Source organism: Anomaloglossus baeobatrachus, chromosome 5 (genome assembly GCF_048569485.1).
Source record: "Anomaloglossus baeobatrachus isolate aAnoBae1 chromosome 5, aAnoBae1.hap1, whole genome shotgun sequence".
NCBI classification, from domain to species: Eukaryota; Metazoa; Chordata; class Amphibia; order Anura; family Aromobatidae; genus Anomaloglossus; species Anomaloglossus baeobatrachus.
The window spans coordinates 580907213-580927941 of NC_134357.1; the positions used below are offsets into that span (position 1 = coordinate 580907213).

Below are 20729 nucleotides of genomic sequence, written 5' to 3' on the forward strand. Positions count from 1 at the left end.
CAATGATACCGTCATCCCCGATCCCTTCATAGCGTTACTGTATAATGTCCCAGCATTCCCAGCAGTGTCACCTCTCCAGTCAGCAGCTCAATCATCTTGTAGGTGAGTTCTAGGATCTTCTGGTCATTGATGTCCTCATGTATCAGGGGGTGAGTTGGAGGCCCCGTAATTGGGCTCAGGGGTCTTCCCCATCCCTCAGACACAGTGGTCTGACAGCGCTCACTAGAGGTCTTCTTCACTACTGTGTAATCCTGGTTATGGAGAGACACAGTAATAAATCTCACTCCAGACATTTCCAGAGTCCTCACCTCTCAAGTTCTGTCCATATGTTATTCCCATAGATAAGAATGATGTAATGTGACGTCATCAGAATCTCTCACCTCTCCAGTAAGCCGGAAGAGGATCTCTAGGGTGAGGTGTAATATCCTCTGCGCCATCTTGTCCCTGTCCACATCCATCCTTGATGGGTCAATTAGGAGAATTCTCTTATATAGAAGATCTCCACTGAGAGGATCCGATATTGTAGGGAACTAAATGGGGAGAAGATGACGATGTGACACAGGGCCAGATTAAGGTTGGTGGGGGCCCCTGGGCAGAAAGTTTGGTGGGGACCCAATAATGTTAACATTTTTAGCCATAACAGTAGAGCACGAACTGTAGCATTAAGATATAAATACAGCACCTCAGTCTCACATTCCCCCTTCTCAGCATACTGTGCCCTCCATACTGTGCCCTCACACTGGCCACCATGCTTCCCCTTCTCTATACTGCCTACCTCCTTCACTATATAGTTACTATACTATACCTCTGTCTCACATTCCCCCCTCCTCAGCATACTGTGCCCTCCATACTGTGCCCTCACACTGGCCACCATGCTGCCCCTTTTCTATACTGCCTACCTCCTTCACTATATAGTCACTATACTATACCTCTGTCTCACATTCCCACTCCTCAACATACTGTGCCCTCACACTAGCCACCATGCTGCCCCTTCTCTATACTGCCTGTCTCCTTCACGATCCAGTCACTATACTGCACCTCAGTCTTGCATTCCCCTCCTCAGCATACTGTGTCCTCCATACTGTGCCCTCACACTGGCCACCATACGGCCCCTTCTCTACACTGCACCTCAGTCTCACATTCCCCCTCCTCAGCATACTGTGTCCTCACACTGGCCACTATGCTGCCCCTTCTCTATACTGCCTACTTGCTCCATTATCCAGTCACTATACTGTACCTCCGTCTCACTTTCCCACTCCTCAGCATACTGTACCCTCACACTGGCCACCATACTGCCCCTTCTGTACACTGCACCTCAGTCTCTCATTCCCCCTCTTCAGCATACTGTGCCCTCCATACTGTGCTCTCACACTGGCCACCATGCTGTCCCTTCTCTATACTGCCTATATCCTTCACTATCCAGTCACTGTACTGTACCTCCATCTCACATTCTCCCTCCTCAGCATACTGTACCCTCACACTGGCCACCATGCTGCCCCTTCTCTATACTGCCTACCTCCTTCACTATCCAGTCACTACATGGTACCTCCATCTCACATTCCCCCTCCTCAGCATACTGTGCCCTCCATACTGTGACCTCACACTGGCCACCATGCTGCCCCTTCTCTTTACTGCTTATTCCCCCCCAGTATCCAGTCTCTATACTATGCCCCTCACACTTTTCTTTCCCAATACTGTCCACTTACAATTTTCTCCTACCATACTGCTGCCTCACACTTTCCAATGGTGCCCCCCTGATTGCTGTGCAGGGGCAAATATGCCGCATGCCCCCCAAAGGTACGCCCCTGTACAGTGTACAGGAGAATACATGACTGGTACACGCAGGGCCGGCTCCAGGTTTTTGTGGGCCCTGGGCGAAAGAGTTTCAGTGGGCCCCATCCACACATAGACATGCACAGATACATACACATACAGGCATACGTACACATATATATTTAAAGAGAAATTCACAAAAACACATATAAAACAGACATAAATCTAGACACAGTCATATACACTGACATACATAGATACAGGGTGGATAAAAATCTTGATTTTTTTAAAAAAATCAAAAAAATCAGATTTTTTTGATTTAAATCAGATTTTTTTGATTTAAATCATTTGATTTAAATCAGATTTTTTAATCAAGTTGTACACAAGCAAAACTGTCTTTTTGCAAATCTAATTGTTTTACACAAATAAAAATATTAAAACAGTTTATTATGAAACCTAATAATTTTTATTTGCACTATTAAACACTCAGAATTGAACGACAGAGAGTAAGTACTTTTTAACAATAGCCTATCTCTAACGTTTGAAGTAAGCAAACATCTTCAGTGAATACTGTATTTTTCGGACCATAAGACGCACTTTTTTTCCTCCAAATTTGGGAGGAAAGTGTGGGGTGCGTCTTATGGTCTGAAGCTGCGGGGTAGGGAGCTGTGGGGAGTCAGCGCTATGCAGTGGGATCACAGGAGGCAGGGAGGGTCGCTGCTGCAGGAAGCCGGCGCTGGAGAAACCACGTGTGCCCGCTGCTTAAAGTAAAGGAATATTCATTAGCTGCTCCCCGCCCACCTCTCTCTGCAGTCAGCGGGGGTGAGGAGCAGCTAATGAATACTTGTGTAATGTAAACAGCGGTCACACGTGGGAGCTCCAGCCCCCGGCTTCCTGCAGCGGCTGGGGAGACTGTGTCCGCTGTGAAGGAGGCAGGAGCAGGGGGCTGCTGCACTCCTGTATGGCCGGGAGGATGTTGTGCAGATCACTGCAGTGTCCGGGCCAGAGCACGGCATACCTTCACAGCACAGCCGCAGTCTCTGTGCTGAGGGCTCACATTACTTTCACTTTGCTCCTGCTGCCTTTACACTAGAAACAGTCTCCGGTAGCTGACAATGACCTACAGTGATGTAATGCAGAGGGGTGGCCAGAGCAGCACAGCACAGCACAGCACAGCGCAGCACAGCACAGCACAGCACAGCGCAGCACAGAACAGCACAGTGCCCTGCCTCTTCATTACATCACTGCAGGTCCTTCAGATATGGGAGACTTTGTAATGCCAGGACCAAACTGAAGCATTGATGAGCAGCACATCAGCAAAAGTAAGACAATAAATAATATAGTATAAAGGCATTACTGTACACCTGGATGGGGTTGGATCATATACATATACACATATACATACATATATATATATATATATATATATATATATATATATATATATAATGTATATCTTTACACACACATACACACACGCACACACACACACACATTATATAACTATATACACACAGACACACACACACACACATTATATACACACAGACACACACACATTATATACACACAGACACACACACACACACACACACACTATAACTATACACACACACTATATACACACACACACTATAACTATACACACACACACACACACACACACACACACAATCTAGATTGGAGGATCACACACACAATGATGGGGAACATACATATTCCACGATGGGGGCCACATATACAAGGTACCCAGAATGGAGGATATGAGGACAGAATTTGGGGATATTATTACCTCAGTAACACTGTCAGCAGTAAAATAACAGTGTGTCATGACCACATTCTTTTACTTTAATTTTATTTTTTTCTATTTTTTCCTCCTCTAAAACAAGGGTGCGTCTTATAGTCCGGTGCGTCTTATAGTCCGGTGCGTCTTATAGTCCGAAAAATACGGTACATCAGTCCTTTAAGCCTACTGTTTATTTAGGACTTTTAATAGGAAAACCAGTTGTCCTGCTTTAGCAGTTCCTAAGCGGTTTCAGACTGTTGTGTGCACAAAACCAAATGAAGAAAACAATCTCTCTACTCCTGCGGATGAAGCCGATGCAGTCAGTAGCTGAGTAGCTTAGATTTATTATCAACAAGTTTGGGCATGTCAACTGAATGCAGGGAAAAAGAAACTAAACCAAAACTGAAACCAAGCTAGAAGTGTGGAATTAAAGGGGCAGTATGAACAAAATGTGGAGGCTATTAATAGTTTATACAATTAAGACATGCTGCTTTTAAACACCTACCTATTGCCATATAGTAAAACAAAAAAGATTTTTACTTACTTTGGGGTCCCCCCCTCACCCTGGCGTTAGATCGTTGCCCCTAGTTTCGTCCGTGTAACTATGGGCACACATGCACACTGCTCTCACTTCTCATTTTAATCGTGATTTATATTAAAAAAAAACCTTTTGATTTAAATCAGTGATTTAAATCATGATTAAAATCATGATTTAAATCGATCCGATTTAAATAGAAAAAAATCTTTTGATTTAAATCGTGATTTAAATCATGATTTAAATCGGCGTGATTTAAATCAATCCACCCTGCATAGATACACATCATACATGCACACACAGACAAATTTTTAAATTTTTATATATATTTCTCATATTGGGAAGCCGGCAACAGCCTCATTCACCTCCCCGCTTGTCTCCATCCAGCTCCACCTGGGCATGTGTCTGTGCCACGTTGATTGGTGGCAGTCACTAACAGACATGGCCGCACATAGAGCACACTAACACTGTATATACATTACAAGAGAGGCTGGGGACATACACATTTCTGGGGGGCATACATATTACTGAGGAAAGGGGTATATATCAATGGGGGGCATACAGCTCTAGAGGGGGGCAGTGGCTCTGAGGTGGGGGGGGACAAACAGCTCTGAGGTGGGGGGGTGACATGCAGCTCTGGGGGTATACAGTTCTGGGGTGGAGGGGACATACAACTCTGGGGGAATAGTAGTATGCAGCCCCCATATTCCTCCATATAGTGTTATGAAGCTCCCATAGTCCTCCATATAGTATTATGCAGCCCCCATGTAGCACTATGTAGCCCCCATATTGCATTATGCAGCCCCCATATGGCACTATGCAGCCCCCATATGGCACTATGCAGCCCCCATATGGCACTATGCAGCCCCCATATTACATTAAGCAGTCCCCATATAGTACAATGCAGACCTATATAGCAGTAGGAACCTTCATGTCGTATACAGCCCCTATATAGCACAATGCAGACCCATATAGCATTAGGCACCCTCATGTAGTACACAGCCCCTATATAGCACAGTGCAGAGACAGATAGTATTAGGCATCCTCATGTAGTATACAGCCCCTATATAGCACAGTGCAGAGCTAGATAGCATTAGTCACCCTCATATAGTATACAGCCAGTATATAGCACAGTGCAGACCCAGATAGTGTTAGGCATCCTCACGTAGTATACAGCCAGTATATAGCACAGTACAAACCCAGATAGTGTTAGGCATCCTCACATAGTACCGGGTTTACTGTGATACAGACACCAGATGTTATACAATATACATATTATTATACACCATCTGATGTGTGTACACAGTATATCACACTGCTCTGTACACTGTATGTGGTATACCATGTACACAGTATATCACACTGCTCTGTACACTGGATGTGGTATACCATGTACACAGTATATCACACTGCTCTATACACTGGATGTGGTATACCATGTACACAGTATATCACAATGCTCTGTACACTGGATGTGGTATACGATGTACACCGTATATCACACTGCTCTATACACTGGATGTGGTATACCATGTACACAGATATACAATGTCCTGCACTGATCACACCTGGGCCTACAGCACCTCACATATCCTATATGTAATATGGGCCATATAGTGTAATGTGTGCTGCAGGCTCAGATGTGATGTTTGTGCTGGAGCTCAGTGTGAGTTATTGCAGGGGAGGGATGAGGCTGATGACCCGGCACTGACAGCCCGACCTGATCTGCAGCAGTTCACACTCCTGCAATAACTCACACTGATCCCGGGCAGAGCTGCTGCTGACACTATGGAATCCCATCCTGCTCCCTCCTCACTGCAACCTCCTGCCCGGCACCATGATGAATGATGTCACACTCACCGTCATTCACTGAGTCCTCTGCTCCGGTCCTCCCACAAGCTCCTCTACGGCACGAAGAAGCAGCAGCAGGCGCGCGGTGACGTCATCCTTGCAGACGCAGCCCACACAGCGTGCAGTGGGCGTGTCTGCAGCACAGTGACGGCCGGGATTGAAAATCTTTAAAGGTACAGTGCGGTCCTCAACACTGCGGCGTTAATAAAATGGTGGCCGCACTGATAGTGGTGGCGGCCCCCTCAGAAGCTCTTGTGGTGGGGGCCCCAGGGCTGGAGCCCCGCCTATAATCCGTCCCTGATGTGACATCATAAAGAATCCTGTACAGTATTATAATTACAGGAGACTTTATATCTGATCACTGGCCGCAGAAATAACGCTAACATATATGGCATGAAGGAGGTGTGCCGCCCCTGCAGCGGATCGAACTGCTCGGATCTAGGGGTTGGTGATTACTCGTGGCTCGCGGGTCTCCTGACCCAGGAACCGGGCCACACTCAAATGTGAAAGGGGGATATTTACAGGGCATTAGTATAGTTTATGATGCCACCCATGGTGTACGGTAATTGGGAGTACCACCGCTGCCGTTGGGAGTACCCGGGTGATGGAATGGGGCAGCAAGGTGACGATGCCCTCCACGGGTAGGGGGGTAGGCCCTGGGACTCTGGATAGTGGTTATGGGGGTGCAGTGCGGGGGTCAGTCAGGTACTCATTCAGCAATGAAGCTGATGCTGACAACAGGGTAAACCAAGTCTCTGACTGCCGTTGCCTCTCGGGGGGAGCATGTCCGGGTCCCGTCCCCTGCAACACTGCCTGGTGGTCCGTGACCTGGCTCCTGGCACAAATTTAGAGTGTCCGTTGTGGCCCGTTAGCTTGGCGCTTGCCGGGCCCCACTCCCCACTGTGGCTAAGTGAGGGAGCCTGCTCTCAGGGGCTCACGCTTTGGATTTTAGTGGGCCGCTTACTAGGAAAGCCCTATGTCCCTCGTTGCGCTAGTAACCCCGATCTCTGAGCTGGGTGGGAACAGTCCATAAAGGCCCCGTTCTCCTCAGGTTAATTGCCGGGTTGCCTGACGCTTCTCCTCGACCTAGGGTCCGTGTACCTCGCCGTGCCTTCGGTCCCGGACCAGTGATAAGACCAGGCTGCTGGCCGTCCTCCTCGACGGGTTCTAGGCACCTAGCCTTAATCCCTTGCGACCGGGGGTCCTACTCCTCTAGGTCCAGACCACCGTCTGCGACCCAGTCTGCTTCTTCCCTGGGAGCTCCAACTCCCAGCTTCCTCAGAGCTCCTCACAGCTCGAGGGTTACTACTCGACTGAACTGACACCTCCCTGCTTGACCCCTAGGTGGGCGGCCCTATTCCTGCTTAAGCAGTCCACTGGTGTGCCTGACAGGTGTGGTGCAAGATGTATGTAGGATTTGTGAATGCTGGTGGAGGCAGTACTGCAGGTTAGGTTCCCAGAACCATGGGGGTTGAATACTGCACGGGAGGGCAGTTTGTGCAATACCCTGTGACGACCCGAATAGTCCAGGGCGTTACAAAGACAGTTCCTGGTTTTGGGCTGCAGAAACTGAAATGAAGATTCTTGATCCAATAATATTAAGAAGCAGCTTTTACTTTACATGTATGGCTCGTGACACTTTTATAATATTCATCTGTTTGCTTGTTTTTGGGTTTTTTTTGTATGTTTGCAGGTTTTTAGCTTTCCAGATTTTTTTGTCTGATTTTTAAACTGCAATTTTTTTTTAAATATTTCCAAACTTTCTGCATAATAATGACACTGAAAAAGACGTGGGTGTGTGGGTGGACGAGAAAACCAACCAGTGCCAGGAAGCTGATGCCAAGGCAGATAACATAATAGGATGCAATGAACAAGTCACTAGTGCGGCCACACTTACAATATTCTGTACAATTTTGGCTCCAGTGAATGATGAGGACACAACTGAACTAGAGCGGGTGCAGAGAAGAGCCACCATTAGGCCATGTGCGCACATATGTGCGTTCTGCACCGCAGCGTAAAGTCACTGCTTGTGCGATTCAGAACGCAGCTGAAAAGCTGCGTTCTGAAAGTTTGGTGTCTGCAGATTTCCTGCAGAATTCGTGTGTTCTGGATGCTGCCTCTCCCATAGACAGAGTGGAGAAAGCATCCAGAACGCACAAAACAATTGACATGTTACTTTTTAGAACGCAGCGTTTTGACAGCATGCAAATCACTCTGTTCTAAAAAGCAATGTGCGGATGGAATTTGCACAATCTACATAGATTGTGCTGTGGACGCAGGACGCATGCTTTTACGCTGCGGTGCAGAACGCAGCGTAAAAGCATGTATTTACGCAACGTGCGCACATGTCCTTAAAGGAATGGAAGGACTGCACTAGGAAGACAGGTTAGCAAGCCTGGGGTTATTCATTCTGGAAACACATAGTCTATGGGGCGATTTTATTACAATGTACAAGTATATCAGGGGCATTACTGAGATATTTCTAATGAGCTTTTTACAACTGAGGCCTGCAATGATGACAAGGAGGTTCAGTCATAATCACAGATGGGGATTCTTTACTGTAAGAGCAGTGAGAATATGGAACTCTCTGACACATGATGTGATAAATGTTGATAGACTACAAAAATTCAAGGCGGGCTTGGATGCCTTCCGTAAAAAGTATATTATGGCAGGTTATCAGGACTAGATTTTGTGATGGGACATTGATCCAGGGAACTAGTCTGATATTTTTAGAGTCATGAAGGAATTATGCCCTTTGTAAAGGTATTCACACCCCCGGAACGTTTCCACTTATTTTAGCGTCATACCCACAAATGTATATGCATTTTGTGATTTTATGTGATATACAAGCATTAAGTAACAAGTATTTGTGAAGTGTAAAGTAAATGATAGATGTTCTTCTAAATATTTAAAAATATAAATCTGAATATTGTGACGTGCATTTGTATTCAGTCCCTTGTAGTATGATGCCCCTGAGTGACCAATTGCCTCCAGAAGTCACATAATTAGTAAATTGAGTCACCTGTATCATTTATTCTCAGTATAACTACAGCTGTTTTGTGAAGGTTTCACAAGTTTTGTTTCAGAACATTAGGGATCAAATAGCATCTTTAAAACCAAGGAACCCACCAGACAGGTCAGGGATAAAGTTGTGGAGATAAGTAAAGCAGGGCTCAGTTATAAAAAAAAATAGCCAAAGCTCTGAACATCTCACTAAGCACTTTTCAATCCATCATCCAAAAATAGCAGGAGTATAGTGTGGAGACCCGAGGGTCAATGGGTACGGTCATCCGCTGGCCTGGCTGTCTTCAGAAAGACCACTCTGACCAGGGCTCATCCCACTGAACGCCCGCACTTCTTCCTTGTGGTCAGGACACTACTCAGACAACACAGAGTGAGGGAACCACACCTTAGTAGGACGTTATTGGTTCACCAACAGGAAAAATCATATTGTACATTTCCAGAAAGATCACAAGATGGTACAAGCGACAGAGTCTCTCCCATCCGTTGGCTCGCGAGAGATTAAAATCTTTGCGACTTCGGGGCTTCCTGGGCTAACTATCCCAGTCAGCAGCGCCTCGCTTTTGATGAGCACCCACTGAGAGGAGATAGCGGCAAGGTTAGAAAGATGACTAAGCACAGCAAGATATGTAGCCAGACAACTGAATTGTCCTCACCTGGGTTCTCCAGGCACAATTGTGGGCTCAGCATTGAGCAGTGAAGCAGATCTGTGATCTTCCAGCTAAAAATGTGGATTTTAGGCTGAAGTCCTGCAAAATGAATGTGGAAAGAGGAGCAAAGCCCTTTTTATACCCCTCAGTTCTCATTTCAGAGTACTGTATCTTACAGGATTGGTGGGAGATGGCTGTTCTCTCATTGGTTCAATTAAATTCGACTGCATAATATTCCTCTAATTGACATAGTCAAACAGGCTGAGGCAATTAACATTTAACACACAATATGGCTCTGGTCAGTCTGACATGAAACAAGGGCTAACTTCTCTTGATTTGCCAATCAAAAGCACAATATGTCTGGCCTAATTAAGAACAGTTCACCCCTCACACAAATCTCCAGATACTTGTTTGTCACATATAGCACAACTGCAAAACTACAAACACATGGCCGTCCACCTAAACTGACATCCCAAGCAAGAAGAGCACTATTATAGAGAAGCAGCCAAGAGGCCCGTGGAAAAGCAGGAGCGATCCAGAGCTCATGGGGAGAATCTGTCCACAGGACAACTATAAGTCATAAACTCCACAAATTTAGCCTTTATGGAAGAGTGGACATTTTTAAAAGCAAAACATAAGAATTGAAAATTTCTTCACAGACGCCTTCTTCCAATTTACCTGAGATAGAGCTGTTTTATAGAGTAGAAAGGGCAAAAATGTCACCTCTAGATGTGTAAAGCTGGTAGACAAATCCCCCAAGAGACTGGCAGCAGTAATTGCAGTGAAAGGAGGTCCTGCAAAGTATTCACTCAGGGGGATGAATACTAATGCACATCACAATTTTCAGAGTTATATTTCTTAAAATGTTTAGAAATCCCTGTATAATTTCCTTTATACTTTACAAGAATAAACTTACTACTTTGTGCTGTTATCACATAAAACTCCAATAAAATCCATTTGTTTGTGGCTGTAATGTGAAAAAATGTGGAAAAGTTCACCGGGTGTGAATAGTTTTTCAAGGAACGGTATGTCTAACTTCAACCTAAAAACTAGGAAATTTTGTCAGAAATGTTCTCCAGTCCACACCCGAGATATTTTATGTAGACCAAATATTTTGGTGCAAACTTGTCGCCATTTAGGAAAACATGAGGCTTTTTGCACTAAAAAGTCACAAACACAGGTCAAAGGAAAAATTACAAAGCCTTTCTATTGTGCGCAAACCTCATTATCTACTTGGACCAATATAAAGAATTTGGAACAAAAAAACATTAATTAATACGAGAAGATAAAAAAAGTGACTTAGAAAACACCACAATTGATGAGTTGGATGTAAGTTTTGTGGTGCGGAGCCCGTTATACCGGCAGACGGGATGTGACCGGAGGCAGAAATATTCACAGGAGGGAAAGATTTTACACTTTCTAGATAAATCCTCTCTTCCCGGGATGTAACGGCCTCTAATGCCAGGATCACACGGCCGGATAAAGAATCATCACAGCTTCATCCAGAAAACTAGGACAAGTCTTTTCTTATTTGTCATCCATACACAATCCGGTATTTACAGCCGCTATTAATAATTTACAAGACCATTTACAGCTTCCTCCATTACAGAACTGCACTGTATCCGTAACACAATGTCTGCTGTATGGCGGAGCTGGTGGGAATCTGATGGTTTGTGCAGACACAGACCTGAATGGACGAGTCTCCTCCGATTTACGGAAGGCACTAGAGGATGCTGGGATTATTCTCACACGCAGATTCAGTCAGTGAGAAAGAAAATCCCCATCTGCACCGCCACATCCAATAACAATGGTCTGAGGGCGAGACGCTGTGTTATTTTATGGACAGCACTGAAAATACAGTAGTGTGAGCGAGAACTAAAAGGAATCATCAAAGCTCTTATCTCTCCTAATCCTGCCATCTCCACCGCTCTCTTTACACAAGTATAAGGCTATGTGTGCACGTTGTGTATTTACATGCAGTTACGCTGCGATCTACACCGCAGCGTAACTGCATGCGTCCTGCGTCCCCAGCATAATCTATGAAGATTATGCAGGAGCCGTGCGCACGTGGCGTATTAGAGAGCAGCGCTTCGGCTGCTGCCCAAAGCGCGCGTTCTAAGAAGTGACATGTCACTTCTTTTGTGCGTATTGGTTGTAATGTCGGTCTCTCTCTCTCTGTCTGTCGATCTCTGTGTCTCCCTGTCGGACGGTCTCTCTCTCTCTGTCGGTCTATCCCTCTCCCCCCTCTCTCATACTCACCGATCAGCTGCACGGCTGTCCCATTGCTCCGGCAGCTTCTCCTGCTTTTGAATATGCCGGCCGTCCATTATTCAATCTCGTATTCCCTGCTTTCCCTGCCCACCGGCGCCTATGATTGGTTGCAGTCAGACACGCCCCCATGCTGAGTGACAGCTGTCTCACTGCAACCAATCACAGCCGCCGGTGGGCGAGTCTATGTAGTGCACTAAAATAAATAAATAAATAATTAAAAAAAAACGGCGTGCGGTCCCCCCCCATTTTAATACCAGCCAGGGTAAAGCCACACGGCTGAAGGCTGGTATTCTCAGGATGGTGAGCCCCACGTTATGGGGCGCCCCCCAGCCTAAAAATATCAGCCAGCAGCCGCCCGGAATTGCCGCATGGATTAGATGCGACAGTCCCGGGACTGTACCCGGCTCATCCAGAACTGCCCTGGTGCGGTGGCAATCTGGGTAATAAGGAGTTAATGGCAGCAGCCCATAGCTGCCACTAAGTCCTAGTTAATCGTTGCAGGCGTCTATGAGACACCCCCAATGATTAACCTTTTGAAAGTAAATAAACACATACACCCGAAAAATCCTTTATTTGAAATAAAAGACAAAAAACACCCTCTTTCACCACTTTATTAAAATCCCCAAATACCCCTCCAGGTCCGGCGTAATCCACGAGGTCCCGCGACACATCCAGCTCTGCTACATGAAGCGGACAGGAGCGGCAGTACAACACCGCCGCTCCTGTCCGCTCCATGTAGAAACTGAAGTGAGTCGCGCTTTCAGCGGGGACGTCACTCAGGTAATGCCGGTGTGTGTACGGTGATGATGAGGGCTGTAGTGTCGGGATGTGTGCGGGGATGTCGGAGGTAATGTCAGGATGTGTGCGGGGATGTCGGAGGTAATGTCGGGATCTGTGCGGGGATGTAGGTGGTAATGTCGAGATGTGTGCGGTGATGTGGGCGGTAATGTCGGGATGTGTGCGGTGATGTTGGTGGTAATGTCGGGATGTGTGCGGGGATGTAGGCGGTAATGTCGAGATGTGTGCGGGGACGTCATTCAGGTTACCCGCGGCCACAGGTCTCAGGTAACCTGAGTGACGGCACCGGTGATCGCGTGGCTCACTGCAGTCACTCAGATTTGCGGTCACAGGTGAGTCCTTCACGTGTGACCGCAAATCAAGCCGCAGCCCACAGACAGAGCTGCGCGATCACAATGAAGTCGGGTGAAGTTCACCCGGGTTCATTCTGATCGCGCGGCTGTCTCGCGCAGCCATCCATGTGCTCTTTTTGACATTCCAGTCCCAGTCGGCTCTGCTGCAAGTCTATGGGGATGCAGCAGAGCCGAGTGGGACCGCACTGTCAAAAATGTGCGCTCTGGATGCTTTTCCCATGGCAGAGCAAGCATCCAGAACGCATCAATTCTGCAGGAATGTGCGCACGTTGCGTTCTGCTGAATGCGTCTCAGAACGCAGCTTTTCGGCTGCGTTCTGAGATGCACATGCAGTGACTATTTTACGCTGCGTAATAGAACGCAACGTGCGCACATAGCCTAACACATATAATACTGGAGGATAAAACAAGACTGAGCACAAGACCTTCACAGCCGTCTACACATCATAGGGAGATTTCATGGCACCTTCTCTCCATCTACCTGATGATCCTGAGGAACATCGGGATCTTCTTGTTTACAGTCCTGTGGGAGAAGAGGACGGGGACATCTCTCTGGTGTTGTCCTCTTACTGGATAGAACTGGAGGAGACACATACAGGGACTGAATTCATTCCTTACATACAGATAATTATAGGCCGTGTGTATTTAGTCCTGTCTATTACCTGGTGATGTGAGGGGCTGGGGAACCTCCATCATGACGTCCTTGTACAGATCTTTGTGTCCTTCTAAATACTCCCACTCCTCCATGGAGAAATAGACGGTGACGTCCTGACACCTTATAGGAACCTGACACATACAATGATACCGTCACCCCCGATCCCTTCATAGCGTTACTGTATAATGTCCCAGCATTCCCAGCAGTGTCACCTCTCCAGTCAGCAGCTCAATCATCTTGTAGGTGAGTTCTAGGATCTTCTGGTCATTGATGTCCTCATGTATCGGGGGGTGAGGTGGAGGCCCCGTGATTGGGCTCAGGGGTCTTCCCCATCCCTCAGACACAGGGGCCTGACAGCGCTCACTAGAGGTCTTCTTCACTACTGTGTAATCCTGGTTATGGAGAGACACAGTAATAAATCTCACTCCAGACATTTCCAGAGTCCTCACCTCTCCAGTTCTGTCCATCTGTTATTCCCATAGATAAGAATGATGTAATGTGACGTCATCAGAATCTCTCACCTCTCCAGTAAGCCGGAAGAGGATCTCTAGGGTGAGGTGTAATATCCTCTCCGCCATCTTGTCCCTGTCCATATCCATCCTTCACGGGGCAATCAGGAGAATTCTCTTCTATAGAAGATCTCCACTGAGAGGATCCGATATTATAAGGACCTGAATGGGGAGAAGATGACGATGTAACATCATAAAGAATCCGCTGTAATAATACAATTACTGGAGATAATAAGGGGAAACATATAATGAGTAATAATAATAATAAACATATAAAACATATAACATTCTGGGGGAACATTATACTGTGTGGGGAGAAAGGGTCCGAGGACTGAGGGCAGAATGGGGCCGAGGACCGCTGTCAGAAAGGAACCGGGGACTGAGGGCAGAAAGGGGCCAAGGACCGAGGGCAGAAAGGGATCGAGGACAGAAAGGGGCCGGGGACTGAGGGCAGAAAGGGGCCGGGGACCCAGGGCAGAAAGGGGCCGGGGACCGAGGGCAGAAAGGGGCCGGGGACCCAGGGCAGAAAGGGGCCGGGGACCCAGGGCAGAAAGGGGCCGGGGACCCAGGGCAGAAAGGGGCCGGGGACCCAGGGCAGAAAGGGGCCGGGGACCCAGGGCAGAAAGGGGCCGGGGACCCAGGGCAGAAAGGGGCCGGGGACCCAGGGCAGAAAGGGGCCGGGGACCCAGGGCAGAAAGGGGCCGGGGACCCAGGGCAGAAAGGGGCCGGGGACCCAGGGCAGAAAGGGGCCGGGGACCCAGGGCAGAAAGGGGCCGGGGACCCAGGGCAGAAAGGGGCCGGGGACCCAGGGCAGAAAGGGGCCGGGAACCGAGGGCAGAAAGGGGCCGGGAACCGAGGGCAGAAAGGGGCCGGGAACCGAGGGCAGAAAGGGGCCGGGAACCGAGGGCAGAAAGGGGCCGGGAACCGAGGGCAGAAAGGGGCCGGGGATCGAGGGCAGAAAGGGGCTGAGGACTGAGAGCAGAAAGGGGCCGGGGACCGAGGGCAGAAAGGGGCCGGGGACCGAGGGCAGAAAGGGGCAAGGGGCCAGGGACCGAGGGCAGAAAGGGGCCGGGGACCGAGGGCAGAAAGGGGCCGAGGACAGAAAGGGGCCGAGGACCGAGGGCAGAAAGGGGCCGAGGACCGAGGGCAGAAAGGGGCCGAGGACCGAGGGCAGAAAGGGGCCGAGGACCGAGGGCAGAAAGGGGCCGAGGACCGAGGACAGAAAAGGGCCGAGGACCGAGGACAGAAAGGGACGAGAACCGAGGGCAGAAAGGGGCCGAGGACCTAGGGCAGAAAGGGGCTGAGGACTGAGGGCAGAAAGGGTCGAGGACTGAGGGCAGAAATGGGTCGAGGACTGAGGGCAGAAATGGGTCGAGGACTGAGGGCAGAAAGGGGCCGAGGACGAGGGCAGAAAGGGGCCGAGGACTGAGGGCAGAAAGGGGCCGAGGACTGAGGGCAGAAAGGGGCCGAGGACTGAAAGCAGAAAGGGGCCGAGGACTGAGGGCAGAAAGGGGCCGAGGACTGAGGGCAGAAAGGGGCGAGGACTGAGGGCAGAAAGGGGCGAGGACTGAGGGCAGACGGGTCTCCTCACTTCCGGCCTCTCATAGTTGGGGCGTTTGTATCTATCAGAGGAAAAGGAACAAAAACCTCACGATTCATAGAAATCAGCAAGAGAAAAACTCCAAGAAAGTCTCAGAGCTGAAGGGGTTAATGCCGCCTGCCCCAGTAATGGGGAATCTCCACACACCTCCACCTGCAGAGCCGCACACTAGATATATAATACCCTGCACCTACCTCCACCTGCAGAGCCGCACACTAGATATATAATACCCTGCACCTACCTCCACCTGCAGAGCCGCACACTAGATATATAATAACCTGCACCTACCTCCACCTGCAGAGCCGCACACTAGATATATAATAACCTGCACCTACCTCCACCTGCAGAGCCGCACACTAGATATATAATACCCTGCACCTACCTCCTCCTGCAGAGCCGCACACTAGATATATAATACCCTGCACCTACCTCCTCCTGCAGAGCCGCACACTAGATATATAATACCCTGCACCTACCTCCACCTGCAGAGCCGCACACTAGATATATAATACCCTGCACCTACCTCCACCTGCAGAGCCGCACACTAGATATATAATAACCTGCACCTACCTCCACCTGCAGAGCCGCACACTAGATATATAATAACCTGCACCTACCTCCACCTGCAGAGCCGCACACTAGATATATAATACCCTGCACCTACCTCCACCTGCAGAGCCGCACACTAGATATATAATACCCTGCACCTACCTCCACCTGCAGAGCCGCACACTAGATATATAATACCCTGCACCTACCTCCACCTGCAGAGCCGCACACTAGATATATAATACCCTGCACCTACCTCCACCTGCAGAGCCGCACACTAGATATATAATACCCTGCACCTACCTCCACCTGCAGAGCCGCACACTAGATATATAATACCCTGCACCTACCTCCACCTGCAGAGCCGCACACTAGATATATAATACCCTGCACCTACCTCCACCTGCAGAGCCGCACACTAGATATATAATACCCTGCACCTACCTCCACCTGCAGAGCCGCACACTAGATATATAATACCCTGCACCTACCTCCACCTGCAGAGCCGCACACTAGATATATAATACCCTGCACCTACCTCCACCTGCAGAGCCGCACACTAGATATATAATACCCTGCACCTACCTCCACCTGCAGAGCCGCACACTAGATATATAATACCCTGCACCTACCTCCACCTGCAGAGCCGCACACTAGATATATAATACCCTGCACCTACCTCCACCTGCAGAGCCGCACACTAGATATATAATACCCTGCACCTACCTCCACCTGCAGAGCCGCACACTAGATATATAATACCCTGCACCTACCTCCACCTGCAGAGCCGCACACTAGATATATAATACCCTGCACCTACCTCCACCTGCAGAGCCGCACACTAGATATATAATACCCTGCACCTACCTCCACCTGCAGAGCCGCACACTAGATATATAATACCCTGCACCTACCTCCACCTGCAGAGCCGCACACTAGATATATAATACCCTGCACCTACCTCCACCTGCAGAGCCGCACACTAGATATATAATACCCTGCACCTACCTCCACCTGCAGAGCCGCACACTAGATATATAATACCCTGCACCTACCTCCACCTGCAGAGCCGCACACTAGATATATAATACCCTGCACCTACCTCCCCCTGCAGAGCCGCACACTAGATATATAATACCCTGCACCTACCTCCTCCTGCAGAGCCGCACACTAGATATATAATACCCTGCACCTACCTCCCCCTGCAGAGCCGCACACTAGATATATAATACCCTGCACCTACCTCCCCCTGCAGAGCCGCACACTAGATATATAATACCCTGCACCTACCTCCCCCTGCAGAGCCGCACACTAGATATATAATACCCTGCACCTACCTCCACCTGCAGAGCCGCACACTAGATATATAATACCCTGCACCTACCTCCTCCTGCAGAGCCGCACACTAGATATATAATAACCTGCACCTACCTCCTCCTGCAGAGCCGCACACTAGATATATAATACCCTGCACCTACCTCCACCTGCAGAGCCGCACACTAGATATATAATACCCTGCACCTACCTCCTCCTGCAGAGCCGCACACTAGATATATAATAACCTGCACCTACCTCCTCCTGCAGAGCCGCACACTAGATATATAATACCCTGCACCTACCTCCTCCTGCAGAGCCGCACACTAGATATATAATACCCTGCACCTACCTCCACCTGCAGAGCCGCACACTAGATATATAATACCCTGCACCTACCTCCTCCTGCAGAGCCGCACACTAGATATATAATAACCTGCACCTACCTCCTCCTGCAGAGCCGCACACTAGATATATAATACCCTGCACCTACCTCCTCCTGCAGAGCCGCACACTAGATATATAATACCCTGCACCTACCTCCACCTGCAGAGCCGCACACTAGATATATAATACCCTGCACCTGCCTCCACCTGCAGAGCCGCACACTAGATATATAATACCCTGCACCTGCCTCCACCTGCAGAGCCGCACACTAGATATATAATACCCTGCACCTACCTCCACCTGCAGAGCCGCACACTAGATATATAATACCCTGCACCTACCTCCTCCTGCAGAGCCGCACACTAGATATATAATACCCTGCACCTACCTCCACCTGCAGAGCCGCACACTAGATATATAATAACCTGCACCTACCTCCACCTGCAGAGCCGCACACTAGATATATAATACCCTGCACCTACCTCCACCTGCAGAGCCGCACACTAGATATATAATACCCTGCACCTACCTCCACCTGCAGAGCCGCACACTAGATATATAATACCCTGCACCTACCTCCACCTGCAGAGCCGCACACTAGATATATAATACCCTGCACCTACCTCCACCTGCAGAGCCGCACACTAGATATATAATACCCTGCACCTACCTCCACCTGCAGAGCCGCACACTAGATATATAATACCCTGCACCTACCTCCACCTGCAGAGCCGCACACTAGATATATAATAACCTGCACCTACCTCCACCTGCAGAGCCGCACACTAGATATATAATAACCTGCACCTACCTCCACCTGCAGAGCCGCACACTAGATATATAATAACCTGCACCTACCTCCACCTGCAGAGCCGCACACTAGATATATAATACCCTGCACCTACCTCCACCTGCAGAGCCGCACACTAGATATATAATACCCTGCACCTACCTCCACCTGCAGAGCCGCACACTAGATATATAATACCCTGCACCTACCTCCACCTGCAGAGCCGCACACTAGATATATAATACCCTGCACCTACCTCCACCTGCAGAGCCGCACACTAGATATATAATACCCTGCACCTACCTCCACCTGCAGAGCCGCACACTAGATATATAATACCCTGCACCTACCTCCACCTGCAGAGCCGCACACTAGATATATAATACCCTGCACCTACCTCCACCTGCAGAGCCGCACACTAGATATATAATACCCTGCACCTACCTCCACCTGCAGAGCCGCACACTAGATATATAATACCCTGCACCTACCTCCACCTGCAGAGCCGCACACTAGATATATAATACCCTGCACCTACCTCCACCTGCAGAGCCGCACACTAGATATATAATACCCTGCACCTACCTCCACCTGCAGAGCCGCACACTAGATATATAATACCCTGCACCTACCTCCTCCTGCAGAGCCGCACACTAGATATATAATACCCTGCACCTACCTCCACCTGCAGAGCCGCACACTAGATATATAATACCCTGCACCTACCTCCACCTGCAGAGCCGCACACTAGATATATAATACCCTGCACCTACCTCCACCTGCAGAGCCGCACACTAGATATATGGCTGCTCTGTGCTTACAGGACCTGTGATGATGTCACATGGAGGGGAGGAGTCAGGGGTCACATGATCAGCTCCTCAGTGTAGTCCCATATTGGTGTGCACACACTGGATGAGGCGCGGTGTCAGTGGACAGTTATAGTAATCCGCTGTTGCGTATGTATGTGACCCCTGAACACTCTTATTTGAATCTTTGCTTTATTGAATATTGATAAGTTCAGGTGAGGAGAAGATTTATTGAGCGACTTTAAAATAAAGACATTTGGACCTTATCGGTCTTGAACACAAGTCGCTGAAAATGTGTGTATGATGTATATGGAGCAGAGCCGCATGTGTACGATGTGTACGGGACAGTGCTATGTGTGTACTATGTCTACGTAGCGGAGCTGTATATGTAACAGCCGTGTGGGCATGACGTGTATGTAGTGGAGCCGTGAGTGCATAACGTGTATGTAGCAGAGCCGTGTGGGCACAACATTTATGTAGCGGATACCCTCGTTTACCACTTTATTAATCCCCAAAAACACCCGTGCAGGTTCAACATAATCCATACGCGGTCACAAGACGATTCAAGCTCTGCTACATGTTGTCACAGCACGTGATCATGGCACATGACCGCCTGCTGTGAGGTTCAGGCAGAGACTGAGCAGCAATCAGTGGTGACATCACACAGGTTAGCCGCGGCCACAGCTGGAGGTTCCCACCGTCCTCCACCTGTGACCGTAGATAACTTGACCTCAGGTGACTTCAGTGACCTCACCGGAGTTCATTCACCGCTCATCACGCGACTCACTCAGTCTCTGCCTGAACATCACAGTCAAAGTCACTAAAGTTAAAACCATTTTGTTACAGCTCAGTTTTTTGGTGTTTTTTGTCTGCTATCTTGCTTTACTGCAAGTTGGGGGTGCAGCCCTCCTTATACTGAGGCTGAACAACCAATTGCTTCCCACTTTGTTGTGTATTTAATCTGAGACCCAGCTGACCACGTGTTACCATCCACATTGGAGTTTTGATAGACACAAGTCAGGTATATATATTAGTTTTAACTTTAGTTGGTTAGGGACCGTCCCAGATGGGTACACCGTGAC

At 48.7% G+C, this 20729-nt stretch overlaps 2 protein-coding genes across 2 annotated transcripts in view; both read right to left on the minus strand.

Annotated features, from left to right (window-relative positions):
- The window catches only part of LOC142313125 (uncharacterized), a 149721-nt gene extending 129529 nt beyond the window's left edge, over nucleotides 1-20192 (minus strand). Inside the window, exons 1-2 of the mRNA XM_075352111.1 lie at nucleotides 20135-20192; nucleotides 13519-13616 (exon numbers count right to left, since the gene is read on the minus strand). Of these exons, the coding sequence (XP_075208226.1) occupies nucleotides 13519-13616; nucleotides 20135-20192 (156 nt within the window). The remainder of the gene's footprint in view (nucleotides 1-13518; nucleotides 13617-20134) is intronic.
- On the minus strand, nucleotides 21-641 carry LOC142312455 (oocyte zinc finger protein XlCOF29-like). Its single transcript, XM_075351399.1, has 2 exons — nucleotides 381-641; nucleotides 21-251 (listed from the first exon to the last, which is right to left on the minus strand). Exons 1-2 carry the CDS (start codon nucleotides 456-458, stop codon nucleotides 27-29), a joined length of 303 nt encoding a protein of 100 aa, XP_075207514.1. The 5' UTR covers nucleotides 459-641; the 3' UTR covers nucleotides 21-26.
- Nucleotides 20193-20729: the final 537 nt, after the last annotated feature.